Here is a 16881-nt window from a genome sequence, read left to right as displayed (position 1 = left end):
GGACCCCCCCCCCCCCCCAAATATTGAGTAAAGGTAGTGAGTGTCTTGGTCAAAAGAATTGGCGAGAATCAAGACATTCCGTCCACTGCACTCTGTATTTTGTGGTAGTACATGGCGTAGCACATTGTTGTTTCTCCACAGTAGATGGATAAAGTTTTTTTTACTCATGTAAGCTTGAATAATGAGTTCCATGTCGTGCATGCGAGGGCCATCAGTGATCAGCCAGGCGTACGTAACATGAACAGAGTAGCCTTGGTTGACGGAAATGATGAACCTCAACTGCTTCAGCTGTGGCCGTTTGGAGAGATCAGAAGGGTGGACGGACCTCCATCTCGCTTCAGCTCATTTTCGTGTTATGCCAGGTGGTAATTAAACTCCCGCATATCCGTATGGCTTGGAAACATCTTCGTTAACCCCTTTTTAGTGATCAAGGAACAAACTTAATTTGTCCATTATTACTTGAATTCGTGCTGTACTTCAGACTGTCCGCTCGCGTCGTAACTAGCCAGCTTCGACAGTAAATGCGGTGGCCTGGTGATATTCGACATCGCAGTCATTAAGACAGGACTCGAGCGATCCATGACAATTGACCGCCAAACTATAGCGCATAGTATAAGAGTGATCTCCGAGAATGGGTCTTGGGATCGTGATGGAAATTACGACTCTCGCACTGGCACAAGCCACAATATCTCGTTGGTATTTGCGAGAAACCCTGACTTTAAAGTTGCATAGAAAACAATAATAATCATCAAATATGGTCGGCCGAAGACGCTAACATCGATTACAGGCTCGGCCTATTCTGACTAGCAGCAGTTGCTAATCTCTGAAAAAACCCACTCCTCCGGTGTGTGGTATGGGTGATAAATGTCCCGAATTAGTTGAGTTCGACATGCAATGCTGTCGGTTGAGAGAAATGCAAAGCCAGGTAACCGTTGGGTTTGCTGGTCATATTTGACAGGTCTATCGATCGAATCTCAGAGTGCAGCGGGATCAATGCTGGTGGTCTGGAGATTGGCTCCTAAATTTTCAATACAGGCGTCTGAGAGTTCTGAGAACCAATTGTTGGGCTGCGACAACCGGGCACGACGTGGGCAGTGTGAGCGACTTGTGTTTTATGTTTCAGGTTCCATTTATTCTCAAAGTCATCATTTCTGTAAGATAATGGCTGAGACAGCAATCAAAGACAAGAATGAGGACCGTTACCCACGTTGCTTATTAGCTGCAAATGTAACTCTGGATTTGTTTCCGCGACCCTTGTCGATCTCTTCGGCCTCGACCCTATTCAGTAAATGTTGTCCGACGCGGAAGGGAGCGTAGATTGTTTGAAGCAGGGGCGTGGAACCAACCTATCGATTTCGTAGTAGTAATACAAACAGTCCTGTACATGGTAGTAGTAAACAAGGGAGCCAGTAACAAAGACACTGGTTGGGTGTTGTTGATGTCCATATCAATTCGCTCACTCATTGCGAGCCGCCAGGGAACCGATGTGGTTTCTCTTGATAGAGAGTCAACGCCCGTCTATTACGCTCGACTATGGGCGAGAGTTCGTTGAGCAAAAGCCACTCAGACTGAGCTTCTGAACGCCTTCCGTGCACCGATATGCTGGTGATATCAAAGCAAAATTGGCTTGGACACACTAATAACTAGCACAAGCCCACTTTTCGACATGAATTGTTCAGTGCGCATGGTTGTGAAGGTACTATCGAGTCAACGTGTGAGATCTTCTTCATCTGACTTTGACTGGACGGCACTGTCAAGTGTGGCACTGTACTGCACCGTATCGTCTTGATGTTTCGTGCTTCCTCCTCCAGCCATAGTAAAATGGCCTGTTGTTTGACCAGCTAGGGGTTTTGCAGCCCTGAAAACAGCATATTAGAACAAACGTTTTAAGGCGACGGTGAGAGTGGAGTGTCGGGGACGAGGGTGGAAGTCAAAGAATCTATAGAACATCACGAATAACGACATGGAGCAGAGGACTATCAAAGGATGATCTATGACTTCCTGGTGTTTGCATGACACCCGGGGAAAGAAAGAAAAAGTCAGCCACACTGTGCCTTCCCAAGGGTGGAAAAACAGAAAGCCTCCACTGAACATTCTTGATTGGCACGATGTTACTTTCTCTTACTGCAGCCCCGCTACTCCCGTTGTTGACGAGCAAGTCCACTCCACCTAGGCCTTCCTAAAAGCACCGTGCGTGGTATGTGGCTGCTCTCCCGCCCTCGCAACGCCGTCGCTCGCTTTTCTCAGGCTGGCGCGTGCTCTAGAAGTCCAATCCCAACCTAATTGGAACCCACCCTACCCATCTCCATAGGCCTGCACCTGCCATCCATGCCAGGTACTTGCCCTTAGGTTACCTTCCTTGTCTTTTCCTTTTCATGGATGAGTGGGAACGACATGGCATGGCCGGGGTTCTCCTTCCACCTCTTGTCTCTCAACTCACTTGCTTTGCCTAACCTTGTTCTTGCCCGTCTGTCGGCGCGACCCTACACATACGCTTGCTCTTTCCACACCAGCATCTCATTAAACCCCCGTATATCCTCGCTCGCCCACCCGTTCAGATTTCCCTTCTGAAATCTTTTCCTCTTGTCGTTTTGTTTTCCCTTCACTTTCCTCTCCCTCTCCCCTCCTCCCTCGCTCCTCGCTCCACACTCCCCGGTCTCATCCCGGAGTCGCTCTCAAATCGTTTCTCTTCCCATTTCAATAGAAGCCGTCTTCACCCCCGACGTCTCAAGTTCATCATCAACGCGCCGCTTCCTTCCTTCGTTTCCACCCACGAAGCCGCTTGATGAACATTGCCCGTCGGCTCTGTTGATCTGTTTCGCTTCTTGCTTTCTACTCTTTGCTTATAGCTTTAATCTGGCTCGATTGCTATCGCCTTCGAACCCCACACCATCGCCAACGCCTTGACGGTTGCTACTCTACACGCCTCAGCTGCATTCGCTTGACGCGGTTGCTGAGTCTCGAATCGTTTCGCGCAGCGATTCCATTATTCCGGGCTGGTCTCGAATTTTGGTCAATAAGCATCATTCCAACCATCTTTATTCACTCGGACTCAGGCTGCGCCTTGACCATTTCATTTCAATCAACGAAACTTAGTTGCTCTCAACTGCTCAATTCAGAACCTCTGGTTGCGATTACCCAGACACTTCGGCTCGCCTCGACAACCAATTTCGGCCGTCGAGCGCCATCAAATAGACTGACCAACCGCGGTCACGTCACGGATTACTTTCACAACGCCACAAGATGTATTCGCAACACTCCGCAATGGCGCCTCAGAAGCCCGAAACATTCATGTTGAGCACTGAGGCCCAGCAAGCTCTCCCTCATGATGCCCAGGTCGCTCTGCAACAAGTCGACAACTTGAAGTACTTCCTGATCTCTGCCCCTGTTGACTGGCAACCCGATCAGTACATTCGCCGATTCCTGCTGCCCACAGGTGAATATGTCTCATGCATTCTCTGGAACAACCTCTTCCATATTTCTGGCACAGACATCGTGCGATGTTTGTCCTTCCGATTCCAGGCTTTCGGCCGACCTGTCAAGAACTCGAAGAAATTCGAGGAGGGTATCTTCTCTGACTTGCGAAACCTCAAGTCTGGAACTGATGCTTCTCTGGAGGAGCCCAAGAGCGCCTTCCTCGACTTCCTCTACAAGAACAACTGTATCCGAACTCAGAAGAAGCAAAAAGTCTTTTACTGGTACAGCGTCCCCCATGATCGCCTGTTCCTTGACGCGCTGGAACGCGACCTCAAGCGGGAGAAGATGGGCCAGGAAGCCACCACTGTTGCTGTCAGCGAACCAGCACTGTCTTTCCAGTACGACTCATCTCAGTCGCTCTACGAGCAACTGACAAAGGCTCAACAAGCCAACTCATCATCCTTCAGCGCCCAGCAATCTGCTTTCTCCCAAAGTCAGTCCACATCTCCCGTCATGCGAGCGATGGACTCGATGCCTCCTCCCCCGACAATGATGCCCCAGTCCATGGCCCCTTTGGCGGAGGGGATGGACGCAATGGTACCTTATGGAACGATGGCGGTGCCTCACCCGATGCACCAAGCTGTCCCCGTCAAGAGGGAACCTGATTTCACCCGTGTTCAGTATAACCAGAACGGTATTCCTATCACGACAGGCCACCAGCGCCACGCTTCAATGCCCGCATACGCTCTCGAGTACTCACCCGCCCCATCATTTGTCTCCTCACAGTACGAAGACTACAGCAACCGAGGAATTTCCTTTGAACCCATCACGCCTCCGCAACAGGCGTTGGGTATCTCTGCTGAACCTGCGTACATCGCCAACGAGGAGACCGGCCTGTACTCCGCCATCCCAGATCATATGGCTAGCATGAACGGACTCAATGGCATGGTTCAACTCCCTCCATCCAACTTGGCTGGCCCCCAGTTCTCTCGTCCCTATGGTACAAACAACGTCTACTCTGTGATCGAAGGTTCGCCGACATATAAGCAGAGAAGACGGCGTTCATCCATCCCCCCATCTATGTCGGCGATCGCACCCCCAACTGCCCCTTCTCACCCAGCACACTCGCATGTTCGTCGGCCTTCTGATCTCAGACGATCTGTCTCCGCTTCTGTTGGTCCCGTTGCCGAAGGTGATGAGTCTGCAGACAACTCACCTCCCGGACTGTCTTACAGCACCTCTGGCATGTCAATGAACAGCCACCACCAGAACATGTCCCGACACGGAACGCCATTGTCTACCGTGGAAGGAAGCCCCGCCACCAATTCTATGGGTCTCCATCAGGATTTCTCTCACCTCGCTGGTGATGAATACAATGGCGACGGTTCAATGAGCGAGCAACGACGATCTGCACCTGCCTCCAACGGTGCTGTCCGACGTGCCCGTTCCGCTACTGTGATGGAAGTTGGCCCTTATCCCCAGAAGTCCCACTCTTGCCCCATTCCTACCTGTGGCCGTCTCTTCAAGCGTTTAGAACATCTTAAGCGGTAAGAATTCATTCCAGTCACAATGCATCTCATCGATACTGATCTGTTTCCCAGACACGTTCGAACACACACACAAGAGAGACCCTATGTTTGCCCTCACTGTAGCAAGGCCTTCTCACGATCCGACAATTTGGCACAGTATGTTTTATTATTCATCCTTCAATCCATATCCACTAACAACGCTTCCAGACACAAGCGCACACATGGTCGCGAAGACGGCGGGGACGGTTCACTACACATGTCTGGCGACGAAGAGGAGGACTTCTCCGGTGACGACCATCTTGGCTCATTGGAAGAGGCCTCTCCTCACTCTGACAGCGCTTACGTGACCGGCTCCCTGAACGTTGCCGCTCATGGCTCGACTCCTCCCTCAAGCAACGCACCCACACAATCCTTCAACAGTCTCGAAACCCTTAGCATGCCCATGACAATGAGCCAACCGGCTGCTATCAACGCTAGCGGCATGATGTAACGGTTGAATTATGTACGACTTTGTCATTTTATTTGCACACAGATCATGACTACAAGGGATTTATGGCTTGAATTTTTGGTGGCAATTTGCAACGGTATTTGCGTGCACTCTGCTTGACTTTCCTATGTTCATATTTTACTACATTTATTTTTTTGGTTGGAAGCGCTCATCGGTGGTCCAAAATATGGCTTTGATAGACCCACGCTATGATAGCGGGGACAAGCTTCTGATGAAGGCCTGTGAGCATCATGAAGACAGCATTATGTCGAGGAGTATCAAAGGATGCCTCTATATATAAATAGTTGCCGTTCTTTGATGATTGTTAGAGTATTTAGATATCCTGTGTGGAAGCCAACGCTAGTGATCGAAATTGATCCGAAGCTTGGCAATTAGAAGAAAAATTTGTATGATTTACACGCTACCCAAATCTTCGTGTGATACCAGATGGTGAAATGACAAGGCACCGCGTTGCTGTACTAAGACATGAATATACTCCATGAAATAGTGGACTTATCGCCTTCCCCTTCTGCCAAACGTATCTCTTGTTCCCTCTATGCCCTTGATGTCTTTATCACTGAGACGTAACTCAGCTCCTCTGAGTCTGCCGACGCCGGGTCGATCGACTGCCATGTCTCTTCTCCGGTCTTGACGTCCTTTCTTTTTACCAGTTTCCTTTTCGAGGATAATACCGTTCTCCTTAGCCTCTCTTCGACGTTTGGTTTCGCGCGCCTCCGCTGCAGCCACAATCCCTTTGCGCATGTTCATAGGCATCTTCTCCTGTTTATGAATAGACACCTTGGATCCTAGGGCCTGAACACGCATGTCTGTAGCCTTCTGACGAGTACGGCCAGCGGCGAACGTCTTTGGTGTAACGGTTGTGCCAGAAGCCGAGATAGTGGGGGCGAGGAGGTGTGATTCTGCGATAAGTCGACGAAGTTCAAGATCTTGGGCGAGGAGAGCGGGTGCGTCTTCAGGGAGGTCGTTCGGTGAGGATGAGGTAGCTGCAGGTGTTGGTTCGGATTTGGTGAATGTTTGGTCTGGAGGGCGTGATGACTGGTGATGTATGTCAGTTTTATACCTCGTAGATCCTACGGAGGGTATTATTATTACCATGAAGGCCTTTAGTTCTCGTTTCGACATTGTGGCTGTGGCTGTTGGTTGCTTTCCAGAGTGGTCCACGACTTCTATCACTCGAGGCTGCTCTTCCTCTTCCTCCTCACTCGAGTCGTCGCCAGAGAGGCCACCCCATTCACCTTCGTCCTCATTGTCGCTACCGTCGTTACTATCGCTGTCGCTTCCTTCGCCGCCATCGTCTTCGTCGCTTTCCTCGTCATGTCTTGTCTTCTTTGAGCTGGATTTGGGTTCCTTCGCATCGGGCAATGGTGCAAACTGCGCTTCGAAATGTCGACGGAAGATGGCAGCGGCATCTTCTTCGGAGATTGCAGGCTCGGAATCAGCCTTGCGCTTGCCTAGGATAGCCATAGCAGGCGGATTTGATTTGTGAGCGTTGTTAGGACGAAAGGTTGGGTGATGATGTTGATTGTAAATTTTTTGTTATGCTTTTCAGCCTTGCATTTTTCTACAAGGCTGCCCCACCATGCGATTCACATGGCAGTGAGTGATAGCTTTGAGCAGCGTCGATAGTTGTTTACAATTTTTTATGTCAGTATCCAGGATCTTGAAAGCGGATTCAGAGAGATTGAGATATGAATTGCATCATTTTGTAACATATGAGTGAATCTGGTATGGCAACCCTGCGGGGCATACCTTGTTTCTTCTCAGGTCTATTGATCAAATATTCAACCCATGGTATCATACCCGTAACGCCAGTAAGAAACAAAACTTAAACTTTTCCAGCCAGCCTCGCCCGTCTTGAATCTTCGTCTCTCATTGCTTCGCTCTTCGCTAAGAAGTCTTCCCTTGCCATGTAAGAATCCTTGGACTTGCCAGCTAGCGCCAGCTCGTCCTTGATACCCTCCTTGTCCACATAGCCAGCCCAATCCATGCGACTCTTGTCCACGACGTTGAGTTTCTTGGCCTGGACCTCTTTGCCAGCCTTGATTCGTGCGGCCATTCCTAGATTCAGGTCGGATCGCTGGGGCATGAGGTCCACCTGAGGCTCAAAAGCCGATTTGAAAGCTTTCCTTGTAGCACGCTTTTCGCGGCCCTCTGTTGGAGGGGCGTCGCCCTGCGAGGCAAGGTAGAGCTTTGCCTCAGCTGAGTCGCGCGCAACAAGCTTTTCCTCTGTGTGCACTCGACCAGCGAAGTTGTATGTTCGCTTGATGCGTATCATCGCTGAGGGATCATCCGAATCAATCGAGCCCGCAGCTTGCACGGCCGACTCTACTTCCTTGTTCGTGGGATCGGTGTTTGTATCTGTATCGGTGGATTCGTCGACCTTGGTCCCGGGAATGGGCGTCTTGGATATCATTTGCGCCCACAGCGCATCGACGTCGATTGTGACCGGCTCATTGTTGGTGGTGGCATACTTGCGTTCCTCTTTTCTACGACCTTAAATTAGTACGATCACTAAGAATAATGCACAATGCAAACTTACTCTGCGGCGCGCTGTCTCCGGGTCTTGATCAAACCACCCTCACCACCGTCTTCGTCTTCGTTCACTCCTCTTGTCTGTGTCTTTTTACGGCGCTTCTCGCCCCTTTTTATGATCGCCTCGTCACCAGAGTTATCGTAACCTGCATTAGCAGCGCCTTCGTCGGTCGCAGGGCGACTCCGTTTGTTAGTTGATTTGTCGCCCTCATCCTTTTCATCCTTTTCATCCTCTACATCAGATTGATCGGAAGCTTGATTGGGCGCATCGTCTGGGGCAAAGTCGGAGTCTTCCGACGATGCATATTGCTCGTCTTCGTCTAATAGCGGATCAGGTGGCATTTTTGCGTCGTAAGAAGTGTTGAAAGTACGCGCCTGGAGAACCGGTCGCGTAAACTACAGTTGAACTTAACGGTATTGGTATGGATGTGTCGCTAATCGGAAAGCGGGCCAAGCTGAGCAACCAATCGGCTATTTACATCTGTATCGTATCACAACAATTGTCAGGAACAAGCAGGTGCACAAGACCAGTGAAGTAAAGTATATGATAAATACCTTAGTAGGTAGAATGTCATTATGCCACCAAGATACTTAGCGATAGTTAGGTATATGGAGAAGAAATACAATGGTCATGTGTGATACTTTTGAGGTTGCAATGGGCTACTAGGATTGCTGCCTCATCTGCTCATATCGGTATTCTACCCAGAAGGTTTCAACAGTGACCATGTATTTGACTCGATACATTAGGGAGAAAGACAAAGTTAATACTTAAAATCGGTCCATGTAGTCTAAAGTGTCCCCGTTGTAGGTACCTAATTGCGGTGCAATAGGTTACTGGCGGTAATTTGTGCCGTATAAGCAACCAGGTTGCTCGGTTTTATACGCCAATGTATTGTGATTAGACCGAACCCTTTGGACTCAAAGGGGATTACAGAGTTGCTTATATGGATGGAAAAGAAGGACGTAGATCCATGTAGAGACATGTCTGATGATCTATTTCAAACTCCACCTGGCGGTGTAAAGGACGTTCAAGTTCACGACCACACTTCACGATACGTAGCATTTGAGACATTGCGAACCTTGATAAGATGCAAAATCATTCGACGTAGCGCTATGTTACTGGCGGTCAATGTGTTTGTGAAAAGAAAATAGACAGAGCAAACCATTGATTCAATTGAGGCCATGTCACTTGAATGTGCAACAAAACACAAATATCCATTCAATCCATGCCAACTGCCTCAACGTGAGCTAATAAAAGAACCGGGGCGGTGGACAAACCCAACTGGCACCGCCCAAAGCCAAGCTGCTTAAACAGACCAGACCAGACCACAGTCACCACACAGACAGACCGCCCGCATGCCTGCCCTGCCTGTCTGCTGCCACTCTCATTGATAAACCTTTCCCACCCTTCCTCTCCCCACCCAACCTTTTACTTTCTTCTGCACTTTGGCGACCTGCGATCGAACAATTCGCCATGAGTTCCGACGACGATTTCGAAATCGAGGTGCCCGACCTTGCGGCAGACGATCCTATGAGAGCATTTCTACCCACATCTTTTGGAAAGAAGTCAAAAGAAGCCGATATCGCTGCCCAATTCGACAGAAGTCGCAGGACAGTAACCAGTACGGCCCCGGAAGCCAGCGGTGGACAAGCCCAGGAACCCAAGAAGAAGGGTAATTCGAGCGACGATTCCGACAGCGACGATAGCGACGATTCCGACGACGAAGATGAATTTCCTGTATCGCACGAGCTTGTTCTCAAAACTCACGACCGTGCTGTAACTACCGTTTCGCTCGACCCTGCAGGAGGACGTTTAGCAACTGCTTCTACAGACTGCACCGTTAAGCTGCACGATTTCGCCTCCATGACTCCCACCACCCTGAGAGCTTTCCGCTCAGTCGACCCATATGAACAAAAAGCGTCCTCTGTAAGCTCTGAAGCGCATCCCGTCCACCGCATCGAGTTCAACCCGCATGCTGGAGGCGTTTTCCTCTGCGTCTCAGCGCACCCCCAAGCGAAGATCATGTCTCGGGATGGTGACATTGTTACAGAATTCGTAAAGGGAGATATGTATCTTCGTGACATGCACAATACCAAGGGCCACATTTCCGAAATCACAACTGGAACATGGCACCCTACTGACAAGAATTTATGTATTACTGCTGGCACCGACAGCACATTGAGAATCTGGGATGTCAACAACAAGCGATCCCAGAAGGATGTCATCGTCTTCAAATCCAAAGCTGCTGGCTCCGCGGGCCGCACCAAGATGACCGCGGTCGCATGGGGGTCTTCAGCCCAAGGCGGTAGCAATGTGCTTGTCGCATCAGCTCTTGATGGCTCGCTAGTCATGTATAGTGGCAACAGTCCTTTCTCACGACCCGCAGGAGAGATTCGCGACGCCCACAAGCCCCAGACTTGGACCAGCGGTATCGACATATCATCAGACGGTCGCATGGTAGTCACGAGAGGAGGCGACGACTTGATTAAACTATGGGATACCCGCAAGTTCACCAAGCCTCTCGTCACGGTGTCGCACACATCAACCTCGGACCACTACTCAACAAGCAACATCAAATATGCGCCAAACTCGACAAGTATTATCACAGGCTCCATTACGGGTCACCTTCATATTCTGAACCCCGGCAATCTGCGCGCGGAACACGTCACTCCAATAACGCCTGGGTCACCACTTATCACAGTTGATTGGCACCCAAAGATTAATCAAATTATCACAGGTTCAGCTAATGCCGAAACCCACGTTTTGTACAACCCACAGATGTCGAACAAGGGAGCTGTAGATGTCATGTCGCGAGCACCAAAGAAACGCCATATCGACGACAATCCGGAATTGACCATGGACCAGTCAGTCGGTGTGTCTGGCGACGCCATTATGGTACCAGGCGCTACAGGAGGCTCGAGGAAAGCCGGTGTTACGGTATCTGGCCGATCCAAGGATCCTCGACGCCCGTACATGCCTCAACAAACTCCGTTACAGAAGAACGCACCCGACGAGAAATCTATCGCAGAAAACATCCCTCTTGCGCGCATGCTGCACGAAGACCCTCGAGAAGCTTTGCTGAAGTACGCAGACAAGGCTCAGAAAGACCCAATGTTCATCAAAGCTTGGAGCAAGACGCAGCCTGAAACCCAGTATGCGGAGCTCAGCGACGAGGAAGACGGCCCTGACAAGAAGAGGCTCAAGAGGTGAGAGCACTAACGGTCGTTGGGAGACGCCATGGGGTTTAACAAGGTTTCTGGGATTCGAAAAGTCCAGACTAAAGGCCCATAAGAGCATCCCTAGCTGATTGTAACACTGCCATGTCTCTGTCATTCCATCAGAGTATCGAGCCGCAGGGGCGCCCCAAACGCCTAATTACGGATGTCCAAACCATTTTCTAGACTGAAGCGAGCGACACCATTCAAGAACAGGTGTTTATTCGCTATTTCGGTCTCGCATTGTTGCACTCCAAAATCACCTATGCTGAGAGCATCCCATGGGGCGTTCAAGGGTATCACGTGCATGTAATTTTAGTCAACCAACCAGGAAAGCGTATTCTTGATTACTTAATACAAATCCGTGGCTGCCTCAGGCGCCTATGCATAAAACTCGGTCGCGGTCGCCTTTTGCAGGGGGGTCGTGCTGAAAAATACTGTGAGGGAGCGACTCAGAACTGCACCAACCGTCACGCCGCATCTTGTCCAGCTGTGCCTTCACCACTCCCCATCATCAACCGGCGAGCGCGCGCATCCAAAAAATCGCCAGGGCCATTTCAAACCATCGGCTCTCATCTCGAGAAACCACCAAATCCGTGTTGCACGCGATTTGCACACAACTTTGGTCTTTTGTACCGGTTTCCAACGCGCCGTGTTGCCACATCGCATACTTTTCCTTCAATACTCAACCTTTCTTTGGAACTTGGAGTGTCCATCTCGTGCCTCCAGCAACCCATCTAGCCGCGTTTCCAATTTGGAGGTTGCGGTCCACACCACAGCTGTCCCACGCGCCGTTCACGACGTGTCGCCTACTTTTTGACGACGTCTTCTTGGGTTTTCCAAACCATTGATTTTTCAATTCCGATTTCGACGCGTTCATTCTCTCCCCTGTTTTACTATTACGCTTCACTTTCGTTTTCGCGACATTCAAGCTTGCTACACCACGCGCGACAACTATCGCCTACACCTCCACGATATGCGATATAGGTAGCTGTAACTGCACAATCTAATCATTCGACTCAACTGCCACAGGGCTTCACGGCACAGGTCTCTTCACCATGGCCTCGGTGCATGCATCCCCCGCGGTTCAGCACCCCGGCGCGCCAATGCCTGCTGGCGCGACCAAGCAACAGGCGGAAGAAGTTTTCAGGGTATGGCTTTCTTCAATTACGCTGGCAATCCTTTCGACTTGATTCCACATGCTGATCCAGACTGTAGAAACTTAAACAGATGAAGGAACAGGGCGTCCCGCCGACAGATCCCGAATACATCAAGGCCTCGCAGTTCCTCATGAACTTCCAACAACAGCATAACATGCGACGCAATCAGCAGCAGTTTATGCAGCAACAACAACTGCAAAAACAGCAAATGCAAAATGCGACCAATGGTTCGCCTGCCAATGGTGTAATGCCTGGCCGACCTCTCCAGCAAGGCTCACCACAAGCGACTCAGTCTGCATCCAGCACACTCAACGCATCTGCAATGCCGAACCAGAGCTCCTCCACTCCAGCTTCTGCTGGTGCTTCCCCTTCGACCGGCTCATCTTCGAATCATTTCACCCAACAACAACTGGGCCTCCTTAGACAGCAGATCCATGCCTTCAAGCTACTTGGAAAGAATGCTGGAGTGTCAAATGCACTGCAGCAAGCCATCTTCCATCAGCGCCAGCGCAAACAAGCAGCCATTCCCGAAACTGCTCAAGCAGCACAAGCCTCAAAACACAACCAACCCGATTCCGAACCCAACAAAGACTCGCAAAATGGACCTGAGACTGCAACTGAAGATGATGGATCCGAAATTCCCAAGGCGCACGTGTTCAAGACAGTGAAGTCTCCGTATGGCACAAGCATGATTCGCCCTGAGATCAAGTATTTTGATCACTCACAACGAAAGAACCGATGGTTTATTCCTGGCGTCTTTCCTACAGGCATTGATTTTGACCACTTGCGATATGAGCGAGAAGTCGTTGTTTCGAACAGGATGAGACAACGCTATGCTGAGTTGAAGAACCTGCCTGGTGATCTGGCCCATTGGGACTCCTCCAAGGAAAACCTGGAGGCTGATGACTCTCTCAAGCGCAAGGCAATCATTGAGATGAAGAGCATTGCTTTGTACGCTAAGCAGCGAGCACTTCGCGATAAGATCGGGCGACAAATGATGCATTATGATAATCTCGCAATGACAACCAACCGATCCAGCTATCGCCGAATGAAGAAGCAAAATGTCCGTGAGGCTCGCATCACAGAGAAGCTTGAGAAGCAGCAACGGGATGCCCGGGAGAACCGAGAGAAGAAGAAGCACACCGACTTCCTCAGTGCCATTAACAACCACCGAAAAGAGATCCAGGAATCGGCTTCCTCTCAACGGAACAAATCACACAAGTTGTCTCGTCTCATGTACCAGCAACACTTCAACATTGAGAAGGAAGAGCAGAAGCGTATTGAGAGAACTGCTAAGCAACGTCTGCAAGCCCTCAAGGCCAACGATGAAGAGGCGTACCTCAAGCTGCTTGACCAGGCCAAGGATACCCGTATCACGCACTTGCTCAAGCAGACCGACGGTTTCTTGCACCAACTTGCCTCCTCCGTCAAAGCACAGCAGCGCCAGGCCGCTGAGCGATATGGCGATGGAGATGAGCTACCTATGGAAGAAAACAGCGACTATGATGAGGACGACGAGAGTAACAAGAAGATCGACTACTATGCCGTGGCACATCGTATTCGCGAAGAGGTTACCGGACAAGCTGACATGCTCGTCGGTGGCAAGCTCAAGGAGTATCAGGTCAAGGGTCTGCAGTGGATGATTTCGCTGTACAACAACAACCTCAACGGTATTTTGGCTGATGAAATGGGTCTCGGAAAGACGATTCAAACCATCAGTCTAATTACCTATCTGCTTGAGCGAAAGCAGCAGCCCGGCCCCTATCTCGTTATTGTGCCTCTCAGTACACTGACCAACTGGAATCTGGAGTTTGAGCGATGGGCGCCTACTATAAACCGCATTGTTTACAAGGGACCCCCCAACACCCGTAAGCTACAACAAGACAGGATCCGCCAAGGCGGATTCCAGGTTTTGCTCACAACCTACGAATACATCATCAAGGACAGACCTATCCTTAGCAAGATTAAGTGGTTCCACATGATCATTGACGAAGGTCACCGAATGAAGAACTCCAACTCCAAGCTGAGCTACACCATTCAGCAGTATTACCATACTCGTTTCCGACTCATTCTTACTGGTACACCATTGCAAAACAATCTGTCAGAGCTGTGGGCTATGCTTAACTTTGTCTTGCCAAACATCTTCAAGTCTGCAACAACTTTCGATGAATGGTTCAATACTCCCTTTGCCAACACAGGCGGACAGGACAAGATGGAACTCACAGAAGAAGAGCAGATTCTTGTTATCAGGCGTCTTCACAAGGTTCTGCGACCCTTCCTTCTGCGTCGTCTGAAGAAGGATGTCGAGAAAGATCTTCCCGACAAGACAGAAAAGGTCATCAAGTGCAAGTTTTCTGCACTTCAATCCAAGCTCTACAAGCAGATGGTTACCCACAACAAGCTTGTCGTTAGTGACGGCAAGGGTGGCAAGACGGGTGCTCGTGGACTGAGCAACATGATTATGCAGCTGCGAAAGCTTTGTAACCATCCATTTGTGTTTGACGTTGTTGAGAATGTCATGAATCCTCTCAACATCAGCAACGATCTCTTGTGGCGAACATCTGGTAAATTTGAGTTGCTGGACAGGATTTTGCCCAAGTACCAAGCAACCGGCCATCGTGTCCTCATGTTCTTCCAGATGACTGCTATCATGGACATCATGGAGGACTACCTGCGATACAGGCGAGTGGAGTATCTTCGATTGGATGGTACGACCAAATCCGACGAGCGTTCCGACCTGCTCAGGGAGTTCAATGCCCCAGACTCCAAGTACTTCATGTTCTTGCTTTCGACCCGTGCCGGTGGATTGGGTCTCAACTTGCAAACAGCCGATACAGTCATCATCTACGATTCTGATTGGAATCCTCACCAAGATTTGCAGGCTCAGGATCGCGCTCATCGTATTGGTCAAAAGAACGAAGTTCGAATTCTGCGACTCATCAGTTCTAACTCAGTCGAAGAGAAGATTCTTGAGCGAGCACGATTCAAGTTGGATATGGATGGAAAGGTTATTCAAGCTGGTCGTTTCGATAACAAATCATCAGAAACTGACCGTGATGCCATGCTTCGAACTCTGTTGGAGACAGCCGACATGGCCGAATCCGGCGATCAGGATGAGATGGAGGATGAAGAGCTCAACATGTTGCTGGCACGTAGCGATGACGAGATAACGGTCTTCCAAAAGCTCGACGAGGAACGGATGAAGACTTCGCCTTACGGCACGGGGCCAGGCACCAAGGGTCGACTAATGGGTGAGGATGAATTGCCTGAGATTTATTTGAACGAAGGCAACCCAATGGACGAAGAGACCGAGGAAGTCATACTGGGCCGTGGAGCTCGTGAACGCACCAAGGTCAAATATGACGACGGTCTCACTGAAGAACAATGGCTGATGGCAGTGGACGATGACGACGATTCTCCTGAAGCTGCTGCTGCTCGCAAACAAGCCCGTAGGGACAGGCGCGACAACAATAGGTTAAAGAAATCCGCCATCCTCGGCTCGATGGATGAATCACCTTCTGGCAGTAGAGCAAGCACCGAAGAGATTGAGATCGAGATTGAGACCCCAAAGAAGCGAGGGCGCAAACCAGGTAGCAAGAACGAGAAGCGCAAGGCTGAAGAGGGCAACGATGAACCACCTCCCAAGAAGCGGCGCGGACCTCAGGGCCGACCTAGCAAGGTCAGTCTTGAGTCTCGAATCCCAGCCCATCAGCGAGAAGTACTGCAGAAGAGTCTTCGCAGCCTATACGATGGTCTCATGACAATGGAGGTGGACGATATTGAGCCTCCAGAGGATGACGAGTCGGACCCCGGCAAGCGCCTCATTATTGGACCCTTCATCAAGTTGCCCCCCAAGCGCGACTACGCCGACTACTACCTCATCATTCAGAATCCCATTTGCATGAACCAGATTCAGACCCGAATTAAGAAGGAGGAGTACACTTCGTTGAGCGGACTACGGAAAGATATTGAGTTGATGATCCGTAACTGCCAAACGTACAACGAGGATGGAAGCATTCTGTATCAGGATGCTAAGATCATGAACGTAAGTGACCCTCTGTTCCAGCCTCAATTGTCGCGATGTCTAATTTTATACAGGAATTCTTCAACTCCAAGTACCAAGAAGAACTGGCAGCGCATCCTGAACTTCAAGAACTTGAAGAAGGAGGCAAGGACAGTTCGGTGGCGCCCTCTGGCAGTGGCGGCACACCTCAACCCAGCGGCACTCGCATCAAGTTGATTTCAAATAGCGCGAGAGAAGCGAATGGCGGTAGCACTGCCGCACAGAGTGACGAGGAATGAAGGACGTATTATTGAGAAAGCTCAGTGCCCTTGATCTCGAAAAAGGGTCACAAAACGACCTCTACAGTTGCATCGCCGTTGGTGGCGATTGTTTGATGATATATGCAATGGCGTTGGGCAGGACAGGTGACAATAAACAAATATGCGGTCGAGGGCAGAAGGGGAGATTCAATACCACCATAAAGATGCATGATCTGGAGCTCTTTGATGGGTTTGC

General features: G+C 50.1%; 5 protein-coding genes across 5 annotated transcripts, besides 1 other annotated feature; 3 read left to right on the top strand and 2 right to left on the bottom strand.

Moving 5' to 3' along the window:
• Positions 1 to 3243: 3243 nt before the first annotated feature.
• On the top strand, positions 3244 to 5436 carry Fst12 (the record flags this gene model as incomplete). Its single annotated transcript, XM_009254187.1, has 3 exons — positions 3244 to 4964; positions 5019 to 5102; positions 5154 to 5436. 3 exons carry the CDS (start codon positions 3244 to 3246, stop codon positions 5434 to 5436), a joined length of 2088 nt encoding a protein of 695 aa, XP_009252462.1.
• A 510-nt stretch (positions 5437 to 5946) lies between these two features.
• On the bottom strand, positions 5947 to 6918 carry FPSE_01068 (uncharacterized protein; the record flags this gene model as incomplete). The annotated part of the gene is made up of 2 exons (XM_009254188.1): positions 5947 to 6489; positions 6547 to 6918. The coding sequence occupies 2 exons, from the start codon at positions 6916 to 6918 to the stop codon at positions 5947 to 5949; spliced, it is 915 nt and encodes a 304-aa protein (XP_009252463.1).
• Positions 6692 to 6770: a microsatellite.
• A 361-nt stretch (positions 6919 to 7279) lies between the features above and the next one.
• Positions 7280 to 8328, bottom strand: FPSE_01069 (uncharacterized protein; the record flags this gene model as incomplete). Its single annotated transcript, XM_009254189.1, has 2 exons — positions 7280 to 7940; positions 7994 to 8328. The coding sequence occupies 2 exons, from the start codon at positions 8326 to 8328 to the stop codon at positions 7280 to 7282; spliced, it is 996 nt and encodes a 331-aa protein (XP_009252464.1).
• Positions 8329 to 9460: 1132 nt separating this feature from the next.
• Positions 9461 to 11197, top strand: FPSE_01070 (uncharacterized protein; the record flags this gene model as incomplete). Its single annotated transcript, XM_009254190.1, has 1 exon — positions 9461 to 11197. The coding sequence occupies one exon, from the start codon at positions 9461 to 9463 to the stop codon at positions 11195 to 11197; it is 1737 nt and encodes a 578-aa protein (XP_009252465.1).
• Positions 11198 to 12260: 1063 nt separating this feature from the next.
• On the top strand, positions 12261 to 16664 carry FPSE_01071 (uncharacterized protein; the record flags this gene model as incomplete). Its single annotated transcript, XM_009254191.1, has 3 exons — positions 12261 to 12353; positions 12421 to 16407; positions 16461 to 16664. 3 exons carry the CDS (start codon positions 12261 to 12263, stop codon positions 16662 to 16664), a joined length of 4284 nt encoding a protein of 1427 aa, XP_009252466.1.
• Between the last annotated feature and the right edge of the window lie 217 nt (positions 16665 to 16881).

The sequence above is a fragment of the Fusarium pseudograminearum genome, chromosome 4 (genome assembly GCF_000303195.2).
Source record: "Fusarium pseudograminearum CS3096 chromosome 4, whole genome shotgun sequence".
In the NCBI taxonomy this organism is placed as follows: Eukaryota; Fungi; Ascomycota; class Sordariomycetes; order Hypocreales; family Nectriaceae; genus Fusarium; species Fusarium pseudograminearum.
The sequence above is the reverse complement of the archived record's forward strand: the minus strand, read 5'-3'. Positions and strand labels throughout refer to the sequence as shown.